At 40.7% G+C, this 18,584-nt stretch overlaps 2 protein-coding genes across 2 annotated transcripts; one reads left to right on the top strand and one right to left on the bottom strand.

Annotated features, from left to right (window-relative positions):
• The first annotated feature begins 896 nt into the window (after window positions 1-896).
• On the top strand, window positions 897-9,221 carry LOC131774690 (elongation factor-like GTPase 1). The gene is made up of 10 exons (XM_066165464.1): window positions 897-1,031; window positions 1,933-2,159; window positions 2,697-2,897; window positions 3,787-4,046; window positions 4,351-4,450; window positions 4,596-4,934; window positions 5,324-5,691; window positions 6,168-6,785; window positions 7,231-7,931; window positions 8,203-9,221. Exons 1-10 carry the CDS (start codon window positions 948-950, stop codon window positions 8,383-8,385), a joined length of 3,081 nt encoding a protein of 1,026 aa, XP_066021561.1. The 5' UTR covers window positions 897-947; the 3' UTR covers window positions 8,386-9,221.
• LOC131774689 (uncharacterized) lies at window positions 9,187-17,111 on the bottom strand. The gene is made up of 11 exons (XM_059090744.2): window positions 16,953-17,111; window positions 15,983-16,219; window positions 15,640-15,752; window positions 15,065-15,295; window positions 14,611-14,723; window positions 13,724-14,343; window positions 12,757-13,485; window positions 11,972-12,329; window positions 11,561-11,707; window positions 10,303-10,561; window positions 9,187-9,618 (listed from the first exon to the last, which is right to left on the bottom strand). Exons 1-11 carry the CDS (start codon window positions 17,028-17,030, stop codon window positions 9,249-9,251), a joined length of 3,255 nt encoding a protein of 1,084 aa, XP_058946727.2. The 5' UTR covers window positions 17,031-17,111; the 3' UTR covers window positions 9,187-9,248.
• Between the last annotated feature and the right edge of the window lie 1,473 nt (window positions 17,112-18,584).

The raw sequence follows: 18,584 nt of genomic DNA, 5'->3' as shown, positions 1-18,584 counted from the left end.
AAATAATTGTTATGATAAGTTTTCTTATTTTTTCTATGTTGTTATGTTCTTTAATTGGATTTCCAGGTGAGGAAGAATATCTAATAAAACCTTATTGATTAACCAGGACATGTGGACTTTTCAGTGAGGTAAGTTCATTAAGTGATTTAATTTTAGTTAAGATCAACAAGAAACTTTGTCTGTATTAACTTTACTTTGCTACATCTGAATACTGAGAGTTCATTAATTAGTTATCAAAGTGACAATTGCATCAATTATCAGTTGAGGGTATAAAAGAAAAACCCTTAACCGTAAGTAGTCCCAGCAACCAATCTGAGCAAAGTTACATCATTGTTAGCCAATCAGTAATTTAAGGTGAAAATAAGCCAAAGGACAACAGGACCCAATTTGGATTGTTTAGTTTTGCATCTGATTTACTGAGCCAGCTGGGGTGAGTTTTCTGGACCAGTCACAGAGCAAAGTTAAGTGAAAACAAACCAAACCAAACCAAAACCCTGATTACTTTTCAGCCTCGTTGAAAACTGTTTGCTGGATGTCTGTTAGTTTGTATATCATTATGAAATATTTACAGGTGGGGTCAACAGCGGTAAGCCTTTGTGATGTGCAAACGTGTAGTAGATTGTTGAAGGAGTTACCCTCAGGTTTAGAAAAAGTTTTTTTATGTTTGTTTACTTATCAATTGAATTAGTATTTCTTTTTCAATACACTACTTGTAAATTACATACTTGGCTTGTAGGCTACACTGTTGCCATGTTTCTATGGCTTAATTTTCCAACCAACTTGTATCATGTGATAGAAGTCTCAAGCTCACTAGTTCATTAAATTCTTGAAATATAAATTTTAGTCAGTCAAGCCTTACTATATTTGACGATCTCTGACCCTGACTTTCACAGACTCATGTAGTGTTGCGTCAAGCTTGGCTGGAGAATATTCGCCCTTGTTTGGTTATGAACAAGATTGACAGGTTGATTACTGAACTGAAGTACTCTCCAACAGAGGCTTACTTTCATTTACAGCAGATTCTAGAAAAGGTGAAAACAATGATTATTGAGTTGATAACATTATTCTGCAACTTACTTTGGAGTTAGAACATTCAACTTATATAGCTGCTTGTAATCACAGAGGGTAACTATTTTTGAATGGTGAAGAAGCTTTTGAAGATGATAATGCTATGTATTTGACATGGACAAATTTTTTTACTTAATTTTACAGCACCATGCACCCTTACATCAACATTCATATTCTCCATACAGTTCTCTATACATTTCCCAAGGTGCTGGCAAGGAGAATTTGTAATACAATCGAGACCTGCTTTTGTTGGTTATCATTTTGTCTTTTCTTGTGACCTAAACATTTGATTCAGGGGTGATATTGTGCAGATAAATTAGATGCAAGTAACTCTTAAGGATTGGTGTCTTAAGGAACATGCTGATGTCAAATAACCTTTGGTTTTGCCAATGCATTTCCTAGAATTTGAGAAAGTTGATGTTGAGTACATTTGAACCACATTAATTAGGAAACATTTTTGGAGGAAATTACTTAGAAGGAAAAGTCTTTTTAGCACCTCTCCCCTGTTTGCTGTTAATATTAAATGTATCACATTGAATAATGTGAAGATTAAGTGTTAATTTTGTTAAATATTGTACAGGCATACAATGTATGGAAAATTTTATCCGTAAGGCTCTCACTTTCAAGATATCAGTCATCATTCCCCTTATTGTTTGCCACCCATGTCTTATGATGTTAGTTTGGAGAATTTGGTGTTGAATCAGATACCCCCTAGTTGATATGTGTCTTTACTCTGAATCACCAAATTGCTTGACATTGTTAGTAGTGATATTGTAAGGAGAAATTAAAACTATGTCATTCCAGGGAGTGAAAGATCTAGTTAATCATGACTAACCTCTTTCAAATTTGTCATCTTGTGTACAGGTCAATGCCATAACAGCTGCTCTCTTCACAACTGAGGTTTTAGAGAAAAGTTCTGCTAAACAGGCACAAGGAAAGACCCAGAATGAAAAGAAATTTACAGATGATGCAGCTGTGTCCATTGATGACTGGAGTTCAGGTCTTGAGGAAACAGATGATTCATCTTTATACTTCTCACCTGACTTAGGAAATGTTCTCTTTACAAGTGCAATTGATGGGTGGGGTTTCAGGTAAGGTTGATGACAGGTGGTGCAGTAGCATGACAGTAAAACCTGTTGTGCGATAAGGAGGTCGGTTATCAATTATTTTTTGATAAAGACAGGTAAACCACCAAAAAATATTGAGAAACTGACATTTTGAGAAGGGCTATGGCTTAAAAAGGTTAGCTTTTTAAAACTGGTTTACCTACTCATACCAACTTGTATTTGATAATTAACTAATCATTTCTCTTGCCTTCTAATGTATCACAACATTTTTTTTCTCAAAATTAATGATTATTTCGTACTCTAATTTTGTTTCTATATTTTTGGGAATAAATGATAATTATATCTTTAGGTTAAGAAGCAGGCTTTGATTTTCAAAATATTAATCCTTCTTTGTGATTCATTTTGTATAGCTATTTATTTCTTCTCCTTTATGAAAAACAAAATAAGTTTAAACTCTAACTTTGTATGAATTTTTTTGAAGAACATAAATGCCTTGACATTTGAACACTTGCCTGTCCACGTTTGGTCATGTTTTTGATTCATGATACATTTGTTTCCTAGCATCGATGACTTTGCGGAAATGTATGCTAATAAACTTGGTATCAGCAAACACATTCTCTCCAACACCCTGTGGGGTGACTTCTATCTTCATAACAAATCGAAAAGGATTTTAAAAGGTGCCCAAGCTAAAGCGAAGAAGCCACTGTTTGTTCAGTTTATACTGGAGAACATTTGGGCTGTCTATGATGCTGTGCTGAAAAAGTAGGTTTAATCTTGTAATCCTCACACATTCAAGATACATGTACCAGTAGTTCTCTTCACTTTTGTCAGTAAATTTCCTTTTTTTTTTAGTATTCACCATAATTTGGTTTTATATTAATTAAGGCATTTTTCCTCAGATGATGATTGTGTACGTTCTTGTTAGCGAGACCCTGGTAGCAGGTGTCGTGATGGCCTAACACATTATATGCAATGAACTCCAGGTTCAAGACCTTGCTGGGTCTTGGTAATTTGTTCATTGAATTGAATAAAATGCTTCACTGTCACAGTTTCTCCCTCCACCCAGCGGTCTAAATGGGTACAGAAAAATTGTCAGGAAAACCTGACAAAATGCTGCGGGATAACTTCTGATGGATTACTGTCTCGTTCAGTTAGGTGGGTAGGCAGGTAAAGTCTGTACTCAAGCCAATTAACACACCCAGCTGGAGTTTATTTCAGTTTCCATGGTGCAAAGCGAGTAGAAGTATTACTACTTCCCCTTGGATGGGATGGTGGTCAATTGCAAAGTTGCGTCTCCAGCATTTCATCAGGCTTCCCTGACAATTTGCTGGTACTCATTTGTACGACTTGGTGGAGAGAGGCATTGTGGGAGTTACCAGTTAGCGTATTGCCCAAGAACACACAATGACCTGCCCAGGTTTCGAACCCAGACCTCTTGGAGTCCAGCATACTAATCACAAGGCCACTTAGTCTCCCTTCCCCTCCAGGGGGAGGAGCAATAAGTTCAACTATGCTGAACTTGAAAATGACCGAAAATTATCGTTCAGATATGCATTTTTCACTCTCTCTGGTAAGGCTGCCCTTGAGAGAAATAGCGTTAAGTTTATAGCGCGAATCGAGCAGGTGAAATTCTGTTGGACTTCCTTCACAGGGACAAAATTAAAACGGAACAGATAGTCAAATCGCTGAATCTGAAAATATCGGCCCGAGACAGTCGGCACACAGACGGCCGTGTACATCTCAAGGCTCTGTTTGATCAGTGGCTGCCTCTGTCCCGCTCCATGCTGACTGTGGTGGTGGAGAAGCTTCCCAATCCGCAGGAGATTAACGATGAGAGAGTGGAAAAGCTGATGTGTAGTGGGCTCAGGACTTTTGATTCCTTACCTGAGGAGACACAACGCTTGAAAAATGGTGAGTGTTTTCTTTACCTCTCTCTCTCTCTTTTTAGATAATGGTTATTCCCCGTTGTGATTGGCTGGTTTGCAGTAGCTGTAATTGATGCATTTTACCTTCCCTCTGTAGTCCACAGCCATACGGCTTTCTTGGTGTTGTCTTTCTCGTTTCTGAGCGTCTATGCGTCTAGAATTTCTACTCTGCTGGCCCTGTTGTGGTTATTCATTCCTTGACAACACGGCGCCAGTTCTGATAGTCAGCCAAGAACTGTTTTGCTGTTTTCTGAAATGCTCCATGGCATACGTTTTCTTTTTTCCTTCAGATTTTCTGACCTGCAGGTCTTCAGACGATGCTCCAGTTATAGTCTTTGTTTCTAAAATGTTTGCTGTCGAAGATAGTGCTCTGCCCAAGCATCGTAAGAGGTGAACTAATACTTTATTATTTGACGTTTGTTACATTTTTTTTCCATGAAATCTCCAAGATTTACTGAAATGTCCAGCTATTTACCTGACGAACGCTTTTGAGGTGTTCTGCCACAAATTGCACAACTTTATATTCACTTTTAAGGCCACTGACTCAAGAAGAAATTGCTGCTCGACGCGAGCAAGCGCGAAAAAGACATGCTGAGATGATGGCAAATAATGCTGGGTTAGAAAATGGCACTCCTCTTAATTTGGAACCAGCAGCAGGTAAAGAAAACAAAGAGAACGAAAGCACCGAGGTTTTAAAGCTCACCGAAGATGAAAAGACTCCGAAAAGTCACGTGCTAGCATTCGCACGGGTATACAGCGGGACCATCAAGAAGGGTCAGCGGCTGTACGTGCTGGGCCCTAAACATGATCCACGAGAGGGCCTGGATAAACAATTGGTGCCGCTCGAGGACCAAGGTCAATCTGACGCTTCCAGGTACAGGGTTTCACGTTGTATGGACTGGTTTTTTTTATTTTATGCAACTTATTTTGACAAGTTCTTTGGTCCTCGGAAACGTCAAGAGTACTAATAAGTCAAGGCTAGCGCTACTAGCTTTGGCAATTGAGTCAGAAGAAATATTCCGGTTTGCTTATTTAAAAATAGGTCAATTCTTATAACCACGCTTGTGTGAAGTATTCAAAGATATAGAATGTCCATGCTACTTTGGCCTTGGATGCGATGCCAGTCAAATGCGTTTTATACTTTACGTTAGAATCTAAGTAGTTATTCTGTTGTCTTTGTAGAAAGTCGTCTGTCACTTACCTTTTATTAGATTTCTTACGTATTTTTTTGCTCTCTTTTTTCATCTCTCGTTTTTTAATTAGTAATAAAGAAGAGGCAAAGGAGGGCCTTTCAGTGGCGAAGTCTGTTGATCGAGGTACAAATCAACATATGGCTTCCTTTGCCGTGCAAGACCTCTATTTACTCATGGGACGAGAGCTCGAAGCTCTGGACTCTGTTCCGGCCGGGAATGTTCTGGGGATTGGTGGCCTTGAGAGTCACGTGCTCAAGTCTGCTACAATTTCCAGCACTGCTACCTGTCCGCCATTCACTGCTCTTCCAATCGAGGCTCGTCCCATTGTTCGCGTCGCAGTAGAGCCAGTTCACCCGGCTGACATGCCTGCGCTCGCAAGGGGAATGAGACTACTTAACCAGGCGGATCCTTGTGTTGAAACTTTAGTGCAGGAAACTGGTAAGTTTTCTTGGTGTCAGGATCCTAGAGGCCCATTACATCGATCGGCAGCCAAGCACACTAAGCGATAGGATTACGAGTCTCCCACACAGGAGCCAATTACGCGTCGCAACCATTAAAAGACATACCAGACCTCCCTTATTATTACGACCAGCTTTGTGTGATCTCCTAGCATCACTTTAGTTTGATTTTGCTGTTTAAGGGTGTTTTTTTTTTTTGGTAGTGGAACGCCTCAACGGCAGGGAAAAGCTATAAAAAACGACCAAACCGTACGGAACGGAGAAGTCGTGATGCTGAAGTCTGTCTGTTGTTATTACCACTTTTTAATTAATTAATATCATTATTAGAATTATGATTAATATTTTACGATTTTGATTATTACCATTACTATTGATATTGTAAGGCTGCTATTATTATTATCAGCTCCATACATCATATATTAAGCACAAAACAAATCTTTTGTTATTTCGTTTAAGGTGAGCATGTGATCGTGGGCGCTGGGGAAGTTCATCTTCAGCGGTGTATTGATGACCTAGAGAAGCTCTTTGCTGGCATTAAACTTAATGTATCAGCGCCTATCGTTCCGTTCAGAGAAACCATCGTTGTTCCTCCCACTGTAGATAGGGTCAACGAAGCTATTATCAGCGAAACGAATTCGACCCAGCCGAAAGAAATCGACATCGAAGGAGAGGAAAGTGATAAAAACGTCTTGGATAAAGACAGAGGAATCATTGAAATCAAGACGGCCAACAAACTCTGTAGTGTCCAAGTGAGGGCTTTGCCTTTACCTGACGATGTTACGCAATTACTTGAGAAGGAAAGTGATTTGATAAAAATCTTAGTGACACTGTCATCAGCCACGAGCTTAGCAGAACGGAAGCAATTGGTAGATCAAGTTAAACTTCCTACTAGAGAAGCATTGAAAGGCTTCTATGAAGAGCTCTGCAGTGCTTTCAAAGAAGCGGGAACTATGTGGGATGGAGCTGCGGATGATATCTGGGCTTTTGGTCCACGTAGAATTGGTAGCAATGTTTTGCTGAATAGAATACCAGGCTACAAACGGCCTTCCATGTGGCAAAGTTCAGGTCTATTTGGTAAGTTGGACTTTTTGACTGATTGTTTTGAGTTCCTTTCCTTTCTCTACTTTATGAGCTCAGTGTTTGACATATTTCCTTGTTGACGTTGATTTCCTTTGCGATCTAAATAAAGCAAGTTGAATGCTTTCAACTTTGATCATCATTATAAGAAATTGTTATTCTCCGATGGTCCAAGGGTCCGCTGGCAAATAGCCGTGTGCTTGTATTTTGCTTGTTCAAGGGAGATAATTGGTTAAAAAAAAATTGTCACACCTTTTTAAAAGCGTTCTTATATTGCTTGTCTTACAGTTCTTTTGTTGATGATTTTCACAATCGGAAAGTAAGTTGAAGTTCTGGTGTAACGGCGAAGAAAAGTAGTAAAACACGGCTAAATTACAACACTCTTTTGCAATGTTGAAAAGGCGACTGCAGTGACTTTTATATATATTTTTGGTCGCAACAGGAAGCACTTGTTCATCATCAGAAAGCAGTTACCGCGAATATGATAACAGTATCGTCAGTGGGTTTCAGCTGGCAACTCTAGCTGGTCCACTCTGCGAGGAACCCTTGATGGGAGTATGCTTTGTCGTAGAAAATTGGATTTCATTGGAGGCTGGTTCAAACACCCTTGGTATCACTGGAATGAGCAGAGGAAAGACTTTAGGGCAGGAACGTGTATCGAACAAGGAAGATTATAATGTTGACGGGAATACTGACGAAAATGAAGCATGCAAAGACAATGAAAAAATTAACGAAATGAGCGGTGAAAAGATCGAGTATCCGAATAATTTTTCCACAGAATCTGAAAATAGCAGCTCGAAAAATGCTCCATCACAAAGACTTGATAGGTTCGGACCATTTTCTGGACAGCTGATGTCCGCCGTCAAGGAAGGCTGCAGGCGCGCTTTTTTGCTTCAGCCAGTTCGCCTCATGGCAGCTATGTACACATGTGACATTCAAACGACAGCGGAAGTCCTGGGACGAATGTACGCGGTTTTAGCCAAACGGGAGGGACGGGTACTGAAGGAGGAAATGAAGGAAGGTTCAGACGTGTTTGACGTCACAGCCGTACTTCCGGTAGCGGAAAGTTTTGGATTTGCGGAAGAAATAAGAAAGCGAACAAGCGGACTGGCGAATCCACAGCTTGTATTTAGCCATTGGGAGGTTAGAATTTCAGTACTTTGTTTCTGGTGGTATCGTAGAACCTCACAGTATATTGAAGGCTTTATTTGATACAGTCAAACCTCTACGAAAGGCCACTCACTCGAGAGGTCTGGCTCGAGCCCCGGCCCGCCCAATGTGTTGTGTTCTTGGACAAGACCATTACCGTCATGGGGGTAATGGGGGGTTGGAGAAAGCTTAAGGGTCAGAAAAAGTCATCATCCTGATTTTAATGAAGTAATTTTGTTGATCCTTGTTGCTTCTTTCATCGCAGGTTGTTGATATTGACCCGTTTTGGGTTCCCACAACAGAGGAGGAATACACACATTTCGGCGAGAAAGCTGATTCAGAAAATCAAGCCCGAAAATATATGAACAGCGTTCGGCGAAGGAAAGGACTCTATGTGGAAGAGAAAACTGTCGAGCATGCAGAGAAACAACGGACGCTGAAGAAATGATCACTTGTGGAAGAAATTCTTCAGAATGATTAGTCGAGGGAGAAGTTATTCATGTCACACATCGCGAATTTTCCCCGAGCGTTCACTTTCGTCAAATCGAAAACTGTTATCGAAACTCGCAAATTACGCGTCGATGTAATGTTTAAAGATCGAGAATTTATGATTTAAACCAGAGAATCGAGCATCTCTACGTTTATTTGTCACACAGGATATTGTAAACGTAAAGTAATATGAGTTAAATTAATGAGGATTGCATGCAAACGCAAAAGCACGGGTTCGGGCTCTCAGGCACTGAAAACGAATAGTGAACTTGATAACTTCAATCGAAGCTTTTAAGACGTTTAGCGAGCTGATAAGTACAGAAGACCTGCAAATTTACCAGTCTTACTTAACGAATTCGAGGTCCTTACTGTAATTAAGGGCTCTTTGCTTTTTATTCGTGGATATGTTTAACATGGAACGAGTAATGCTGGGACTGGATATGAAAATTTCGTGGGGTTAGCGCGGCCTTAGGAGTCTGGGAAGAGCGTGCATCTCACTAAATTTGGCAGATTTATTTGGGAGGACTTTTGTGGGGATGACGGCTCAATTCTGTTTCTTGGAATCACAGGATGAGCTTTAAGTGCAATCACTGTTGTTCTAAATATAATCCACACAGTATGTCCTTGAGTTCACTATCGTACTATTTTGACTCTCTTTTGATTCAGCGCCTAAGCCATCCTTAAACTGGGTCCCAGCTTTTCTCCATCGTATCAAAATAATCACCCAAGTAAGATAACGCAGACTCAAACATACCGTGACGTCAAATGACTTTTATTCTGAATGTGACCTGGGAAAATATAAGCCAAGATTTTCCATACTATTTACTGAGCATCACTTGGGCTCACCCGACAATTTGAAGGCGTGTTAATTTTGATTTTTTCTTCCACCGCAAGATCGTAAAAATCTGCCCAGGTTTTTACGTTTCCATTTCCTTTTTCACACGCTGTGGCAAACTCGGCGATCTCTTCGGGAGGAATTACCTTGTCCCAGAGATGCAAGCCGGTTATTTGATAAACATACTCTGTGTGATGACCGACTGTCAGCCTTCCACCACCCTCCAAGGTTCCTATGTGTCGAGTGTCGGCCACCTTGCGTACACCATCTAAGTACTGTATGGTCACCCCACTGTGGCCTGCCCACGAAATGCAGATCTGGTGCCAGTTTTGATCTGATAAGACGCCTGCTGATAACCTGGATTAATACATTACATAAATTAATAATTGGTAACGCAGCAAGGGAAGAGAAAAGAAGAGAGACGGTAAATAAAAAGTATGAAGATCTCCAGCCTTTGCGCGAGAAAGGCTAGTATATAAGGTTCATGTGTGGCTTCCTGCAAATTTCTAGGATTGATGAGAAAATTCAATTTCGAGCTCGATCGACATCTAAAGAACGAATGCATTCGTTTTTTGACAAGAGCTTACCATCCCTCACGAGGCTTCGAGTTTCGCCTCGGACTTCGATTGTGTGGCGGATGCGGCCGCTCTTGATAAATGTTGATCGCTAGCAATCAGTTGTAAAGTGCTCTTTTTTAAGAAAAACGTTACAAAAAAAATTATGCGCCAGGGAATTCAAAGAACTCTGAATCCCAGATTGCTATCTGCCTCTGGAAACTCTTCCTTATTGAGCTCGCTATTATACTGAACCCCAGTTTTCCGCTCGAGAATAGTAGTACCTGAACCAATAATGCTTTCTGCTGAGCTAAAATAGGTCACTCCTGTACTGTGCTGTAAAAAAGACCTAAGATTTGCGGACTGAGGATCGCACCGTTCTGCTCTGCATTCTTCTTCAAATATGGGATTTTCGACTGCTACTTTGGGTACATAAAGTATTCAATGCAAGCAAGTTTGTGCATCGAAAAGAAATCTTTCCACTTACGTTTCCCCTCCTCCTACTATAAAGGTCAGTTCCAGTTTGATATCTTTTGTCTCATGGTTTTCAGACAAGTACACCGTGACTGTTTCAAGTCTATTGCTTCCAGTTCTGTAATCGATTATGGGGTAGGGAAAACGTGTTGTCTTGTAGCCTTGAGGAAGACGAATCCAAAAGCACAGGGTTAAAGCTTGTAACTCAGGTATCTCCCTGACACTCGCCCTTAGGGCGTTGTCCTCGGTTTGGAACTCCATGTCATAAGTTGCTATAATGCGAATACAAAAGAACACTCATTAACTCCGGTAACGGCGGAGAATTATCTAGGAAACAGTTTTGTCATTGATTAGGTTGTTTTAAAATTATAATATCGCCTCACATAGTCAGTTGTATAATTATCATTCGCCAAAGGCGAATTGAATATTGGTGAACGATCCCTAAGATGAAGTCGAGGGGGGGTTATTAAAAAATATTCACCGAGCCTGAGGCGAATAATTGTATTAGTATTATTGCTCAGGTGCTTTCGAATTCTGTTGTAAATTTGTTTTGTTGTTGAAACCATTCTGTTACAAATGTTTTGATTTATAGGTTTGTATCGAGATGAGCAGCCTGTTTCCACTAGAATTTTGAAACAGTTTTAGTTCATTCAATCAGCATAAACGTCATATCTTTCTTTTAAAGAGTGTTGCGTCAAACTTAGTAGCATCTTTGTGCTCTTCGGAATTGAATTTTCTTCAATTGCGTCTATTACTTCCTCGGTAACATTGAGAAAACGCGAGGCATCCATTTGAGAATTTAGCACCCCTGTTGTGATCACCTCGGGCGAGTTGATTTTAGCGAGATATGACGCAATACTCGACCAATCAGAGCGCGCGCATCTCTATTCTAGAGAGAAGTACGCCCCAGCTCCTCCTGGAGCAAAGGCCATCGACGATCTCACTTTCCCACCTCGTTCTTTACTGGCCTACCCTTTGAGTGTAGTCCAGGCACGGTCCCATTTCTTCATCTCAGCCTGGAAATCACGCTACCGGTGTTTCTTTGGCGCCGTTTTACCTGTTTGTCCTGGCTTGCCTAAGGCAAAGCCTTGCTAAGCCTTCAAGTGAGGCTTGTGTCAGTAACGCTACTGTCTGGTTGTTTCCTCAAGGAGTCGTCTCACACGAACCGTAGCTATTTTAGGTACGAAAAAAAGTAAATTTCGTGCAATCCTAGAATACTTTACCCTCAGTTGAAAATAACTCTTTTAAATGGCATCGGCCTCTTTACTTACAACTGAGGTCGACACACAGCTTATCAGCTGTGAGGAATTTTTCAGGGGGACACTCTGGAAGACAACTGCCGGTATTCTTATCTTTGGCTACTCGACAAACATTGCACTCAGTCGGTAAAGGATCCCCCGACGACAATGTGTTGCAACCTGAAAATAAAATAATCAAAAATTGAAAAGAAGAAGAACCAACTTAAAGCCCATGTAATAAAATATGTCTCTTTATCAGTTTTGAGAAGAGTGATGAGTAAAGTAAAAATATCCTCCTTAACTTCATGTTGGTTACTACACCTCACAGGTACTTACATTTTATTTAAGATCTCATTTATTTGTCTTACTAAAACGGAATCTGTATGACATAGCGTCATAGTTTCAAAGGTAAATTCAGCCGAAAATAGGTACGAGATAAATTACCGTATAAGGGATCGCAGTCTTCGTGACATTCTTGCGTGCACAGCCTTGTGGTCAGGTCGATAAACGTGTCGCCTTTACACTCGGCTTTTGTTTGATCACGTGCTACTATGTGGGCATCAATGACGTCAGCTTTCTTGTCTCCATTCCCAAACGCGTAAAAGCGAGCATTCAGCGGCTTTTCCAAGTCAAGCATGTTGAGGTACACGTCACCACTTTGAGTGGTTCCCAGTGTTTTACCATATTCAATAAGTGTGCTTGACTCGGACTCGGTGACGCACACAAAGTATGACTGAAGCAGGTTTGGATCGCCCAGACCTCTCGCATTGATGTTTGTCGTGGAGGTCTTAAGTACGAGTCCCTGATAGCAGAAAGTGTGCGTTATTTTTCTGACTCGATCTCACCCCATGTTCTCCGCGCGCCTTATTTGTGGATAATATGTTTACAGAAAAAAAAGAAATTTTTGAAAACGCTCTTTAAACTGGATGAATGTGCAAACGCTACTTTTGAGTTTTGGTATGGGCAGAAAACGAGTTGAAGATAGTATTTTCTTAAAATACTTGTGTATTTTAATGGTACAATTACTGATTAACCCTGTAGTGTGTACATGCCCATGGATTACGTCAAGGGTTTCAATTGCCAAAGGTAGTTTCATTTTCAACTTAATTTGGCGTCATTTTTTCGGAGGACATTTGTCATGTTTTCTGACTAAAATGCTGTTTTTACATTTATCTCGCTTAGAATGACTCTCAAAGGAGACATATTTGCGTAGATTCATTGATCATTACCTTGTAAATAGCCACTTTCTGAGGTGTAATTTCAATGTAATACCAAGAGGTCTTATCGATCGGTAAAGTTGCAAACACGACAAAAATGTTTCCCTCACTAGAGGCTGTGAAATGGAGACACTTCCCTTTGGCTTCAGTAGGATCAAACCGGAGAGCATTTGACCACTTGACATTGCAGGGAGGGTCAGCTAAGGTTTCACGCTTTGAAGCACCAGACTCGGAGATACTCGAATCTAAAACGGCTCGCCCCAGCTCTTTTCCTGCCAGTGTATCGTGAAGGTTTGGGAAAAACACTCTTGACGCTTCAAAATCACGTGACAAAAGGGTCAGCCCGCCGGTGTTTGGATTGAAGGAAAGCACGAGACCAAGAATAGATATTTTATGCTGTTGAGAATCGCCGCTTTTTCCATTTCTGAAGGCATTGTAGAGGTGAAAAGAGCCATCTTTTTCAGCCGTGAACCATTTGCCATCTTTGTAGCGAACCAAACGACTCATATTTTTCGGAATGTCACTGAAGTCCTTGGTACCTTTCAAATCGTTTCTCATGTCAAAGATAACTCGAAATAAGGCTTTGTCTTTTGTGATACGCTGCCAGCTAAGGCCGACCACTTTTTTGTGTTTTACTGCTTCATCGGCTTGGTCTGTTGTTTCCGGTTGTGCAGCTCCGGGTTTTGTTTGACTGTCTTTATTGCATGGTGGTAACTGAATGTCCGTAATCGAATTCGGGCCCTTACCAAATAAATAAATAAATGAATAAATAAACAGCAATTGAAAAATCAACATGCAATGATGTTTCCTCGAGTTGTCTTGATACTACTCTAATATGGGGTGGAAGTGATTAATTCGTGAAGAAACTGAGAAAAATGGTAGTCGTTGTGATAAAAACTTTCACACAGCACTGTGTGTCCATTAAATCCTATAAAGCATGCAATCCTCATAAAATGTTGGAGATTTGTGTATCACTGACCTCCTTCATGTAGACTTCAATGGCTCTGGTCAAGCTGATTCTTCTCCTTGTAATTGCCTCCTCCAGAGACTTTCGGCTATCAAACTTACAATAGTACTTCTGAACTGTCCCGTTGGAGTCCACCGTTTCATAAAACTTTACCCTGTCTTCATTTGCTGAGATCTCTTCTTTGAGTTTTGCAGCATTTCCTTCGCATCCCCAGTTACTTCTCTCTTCGGGAAACAAATCGTGAAGCCGGAAGTTGAGAAGAGTTGTAACTAAAGCCATCTGAAACTCAAAGGGCTTTGGATATTGAGGAATTGATGCAAGCCAATCCTTAAACTCGTTCTTAAAAGCTGGTGAATATGCGTCGGATAAAATAGAAGCAATTTGTTGACTTCCTCCCATGGCAAGAATCGTCGTCGATGTTGTTTTTGCCTGTTGCCTGGACGATTCTCCCTCTCTTCTACTTTCCTTAGCTCCAACACTAGCGAACAAGGATTTGTATTCCACTTCCATTTCTCGTGCGAACTCTTTCTTACTGAAAACGTCACTTGCGTCCATGAATTTACGAATCTGGAGCTGGCCTCCAAACTTAGCAGACTTGATGTAGTGAGTGCCCCATCTCTGTATGAAATCCACTACAAAAGTTGATCAAAACGCAAAAAAAATTTACAAAAACAGGCACGAAAAGCGTACATGTGGGTAGTTTGCTAAGAACATCATACATACATACATACATTGCGCGCATACGCTCTTACATTCTTTACTGTGACTTAACCACAAAAATGCTCAATTGAGTTTTAACTTAAAAGTTAAAACTATAGTTTATCTCCTAGGGAAAGTTAATGACAACCAAATGTCATGTTTTAATTAAATACAAAAGCAAACATGAAAAACACACTTACAATACTTCATGGGCGCTCCTGCCGCAAAGTAAGAGGTCGGTAGGGCCATAAATTCTTTCAGAAACGACGCACTTAAGTCCTTTGGCTTTACTTCGTCTATAAAAATCTCATACCTGAGAGTCGAAAATAAAAGAGTACCTGTTAAAGAAACGAAGTCGGGGGCCGGAAGATAGGAGTCGCTCCCCAAACAACTTACGATCGCAGGTCGGATTTCCTCTCGTCATAAACGAAATGCAACAACAACGGCCAATCAGAATACAAAATAAGACATAATCACGAGATGCTGAGGGGAAGAAATGAAAAACAAGTAAATTGCCTCAAACGCGCGAAAATCCGAACCCACCGAACCCTCTCTCTGGATCCGCCACCAGTGCTATACTTATATAATAATGATGGAACAACCTGAAACCACAAAAGTAAAGGGAAATAACAATCGAACAACGTTTTTATGTACCTGTTGATGTCAACGTGTAGGAGAGCCATATACTTCTGGCTGGCTTGAGTCTCCGACTCGCCCCAACCCACCTTGACACCCGCGTAGAAGCCAAAGTACGACCCAGACACCCCAGCCTCTTCCTGTAAGTATTTCTGAAACTCACTGCGGCTCTCAAAGGTCACCATGGACGCTTTGGTGTCGTAGATGCCATGAACGTTCATTGTGTCAGGGACATCGTAATCATCGTATCTTAAAAAATAAAACCAACAAAATCAGTTAGAGTGACTTTTGAGATTTTAACAGAAGTCACCGCATTTAAACACGCCTGTACAGTAATCGTGAATACATAACCTAAAACAATCGGACTCAACGGGGTGCGAACCCATGACTACTCTGCAATACTGTTGTAGCACTAGACTGAGCTATAAAGCCAACTGGGAGCAGACTGTCATGAAAGTAAGCAGAGTTTTTAAGTCCGAATAGTAGCATTGTTATCAAACGTGCTTAGTACCACTACATGTTCAAACAAAAAACTCATAACAATCTGGATAATAGAGGCAGAGCACTTACAAAGAGAGCAATATCATACTTACGTTGCTTTCCCAGCGCAGTTTCGCTGCACGATGCTCATTTTTCTTGATTCGGGGCTGTACTCACCACGCCCGTCAAATCCAACACCCATAAATGCCGCGCCGTCAATCAAGTTCTGCAGAAGTGAGACACGAAAGCAACGACATGTTGGCCCCTTAATCAATCGAGTGAGAGCGAAATTATGGGAGATATGTCCACACCTGAATCATAAGATTGCTTCTAAATAGCACAACTAAATTTCTATTTCATCTACAGGCGTTGATGACTTTGGTATAGATAGAGTTCCTGGCTTTTGCAAAGTCAGAACTAACTGTTGCTATGAAGAAAACAGAACTACTACCATACCAAGCATGCTTCTAATTTCCACCGAGCAGCGTAGCAAGGATCTCCCTCTTGGTACCCAGTGCCCCAACAGCCATTCATTAACACGTTCCCAACGCCTGCTGGGTAGGTATAGGGTGGCTCACCGACTTCCTTAGGAGCGCTCTCTTCACTGGAGATGTGTGAGTTCATGTGGTAACCGGCTGGGATGAACATATCATCAGTTTGCCAGGATTTATCGGGTACGATGTCTAACTTTATCTGCCAAAGTTGGGATAGCAAGTTAGTAATATTCCACGGTTACTGCTTAATTTATCAATACTGTGTTGAAATAAGTGTCTTAGTTCATCATATGTTGTCTTATCTTAGGGAGAACTGACAAAAAACGACACCACCTTTGGCTGCCAACCAGCCCATATCCTCGCTAGGATTTCCCCAACAATGTTGCTAAACGACCTAAATTATCATTTAAGTAGTCTCCCTTGCTCAACTTTTAAAGCTGCTAAAACAGAATTTTTATTGAAAAGAACTCAGAGGTGATCCTGCAAAATTCCGAGAGAACGCCGACTAAAAGTGACGAAAGTACAAGTTCGGAGGTACTCAAAATGTTTTGATACGACCTGCCTAACTACGAAGCCTGAAAGGAATGGAATTAGGTTTTTTCGGCGAGTTATATGAATAGCATTTTTCTTTTTCTTGTTTTTACTAATGACTGGCCCAAAGGGCTCTCTGATTTGAATAGCAGTGAGCTTCTTACATCTGTTAACACAAGATATATTTGAGACAACGAAAACTCTGAAAATGAAGTAAAATGAAACCCAGATTGCATAATATCTTAGAAGGACGGTTAGGTTAAAAAGCTCTTCGAAGTAAATAATGGAAAAATGAGGAAACTCCCCCTTCCCACTATCTTCGATTAAGCCTTCCCCCCAATCCATTAAATCCACCTCCAGTTGGTAGAGAAATGTGATGAAATCAGATAAAGGTGTCAAACCTCCTTTTTTAAGAAATTTTCAGCCTTCTCTTGTGCTTCATCGATGATCTGTAACTGTTTATCCACTAGCTTCCCCATCACTTCAATTCCCTTCTCTACAACAGCACCTTGAACGTTTGCTCCTTTCAATATAGAACCAAGACCTCCACCTCCATTCCCAGCCGAGCTTTGGTCACTCGCAGACGTTGATTGGTGACGATTTTGTCTTTGTTTGGTAGTTGAACTTTTCTTCTGGAAATTATTAGCCTGCCCTTCGTGGCTTTCCCCTAAAGGTTAAAAAATGACTTTTAGGGAAAAAAGGCGAAGTTTGGAAGGCCTCTCTGCCTTTCTGCCTACGAAAATTTGGTTTCATCCTTTCGAATAACTCCACATTAGCGACCTTGAGCAGTCAGGACGGCAACGCCAAGGAAAACTTCGATTGAAAAATGAATTTCTGCCTTTCTGTCTAACGTCTCATACGGCGGCGAAAAGAAGCGTTGAGTTCCAAATGGAAATTAAAATAATTTGCCGTCGCGGTTTTAGTTCGCAGACGACGCAAATTGTGGTGATTTCACGTTGTTGTTTTGCATAGGACGACTAAGAAATGTACAAATTTTTAAAACGCGCGTGCTGAGCTATTGTTCTGCCAATCAGATCTTTTGTTTTTCCATGTCCTCGTTGCCGTCGCCGTCGTGGTTTGCTCAAGGTCTTCATTACTTGATTCACTTTTCTGTTAAACCTGTAGTGGACCCAATATTAAGCAGACACACTGTCTAAAGCGAACACTGGCAAAAGTTCTTAACTGTTTTCCTCATACTTGGCGTAAAATAAACCTATAAACAGTAAACTCCTCTATTACGCACATGCGCACGCCAAAATTAACCCCCATTGTTACATAAAACCTATATTAAAGTGGACATAAAATGATAGCATTTCTTTGAAGCGATAAGTGCTCAAGACTACATTTTTTACATTCAAAACATTTTTTTTTCAATAAAGGGCTTTTTTCATTTATTCAGGACCAAATTTGCGATGCTGGTGATTACATATTCTGTATTATTTGGGGATTAGCCACTGTTGCGCAACTGATTGACTAAATCTGTTTCAGCGGACATCCTGTATAAAGTCAAACACTTGCTTGAGTTCCGTTAGTGACGGCTCAAACCAGGTTTCATCATATTTTTTTCAGTCTCAATTCTACTCTAAACAAAGTCGCATTTAAAACTGAAAATTTATGGTCAGTTTTCATTTAATATAGTGCCCTCTCTTTTCTCCGCTCCAATTTCCTTCGAAGGATTTAGAAGGGTACAATTAAACGAGTGGTAAGGAACTGATTAAACTCTATAGACCACACCATTATACAAGTCATGTAACATACCAGCTTTCATTACCGTTTGTTGAATGAATAATATCAGGCAAAACAGATTTATTTGTTTCCCTTGGTTGCGTTTTTTCAGCACCCCTGTAGTGGAACTGAGTCACTTTAGAGCTCACGCCAGGAAGAGATGGAATGGATTGAGCGGAAGGCCTTGCTGTTCGTTGCGCCACAAATCCGCGGTTGTCACCTCTTTCCTGCCGCATAATTTCACTGTTCCATCTCGTTACAGGCGGAACGTACACAGGAAGTGGGCCGGCCAAGGGTTGCTGCCCATA

Source organism: Pocillopora verrucosa, chromosome 4, assembly GCF_036669915.1.
Source record: "Pocillopora verrucosa isolate sample1 chromosome 4, ASM3666991v2, whole genome shotgun sequence".
NCBI classification, from domain to species: domain Eukaryota; kingdom Metazoa; phylum Cnidaria; class Anthozoa; order Scleractinia; family Pocilloporidae; genus Pocillopora; species Pocillopora verrucosa.
The sequence above is the reverse complement of the archived record's forward strand: the minus strand, read 5'-3'. Positions and strand labels throughout refer to the sequence as shown.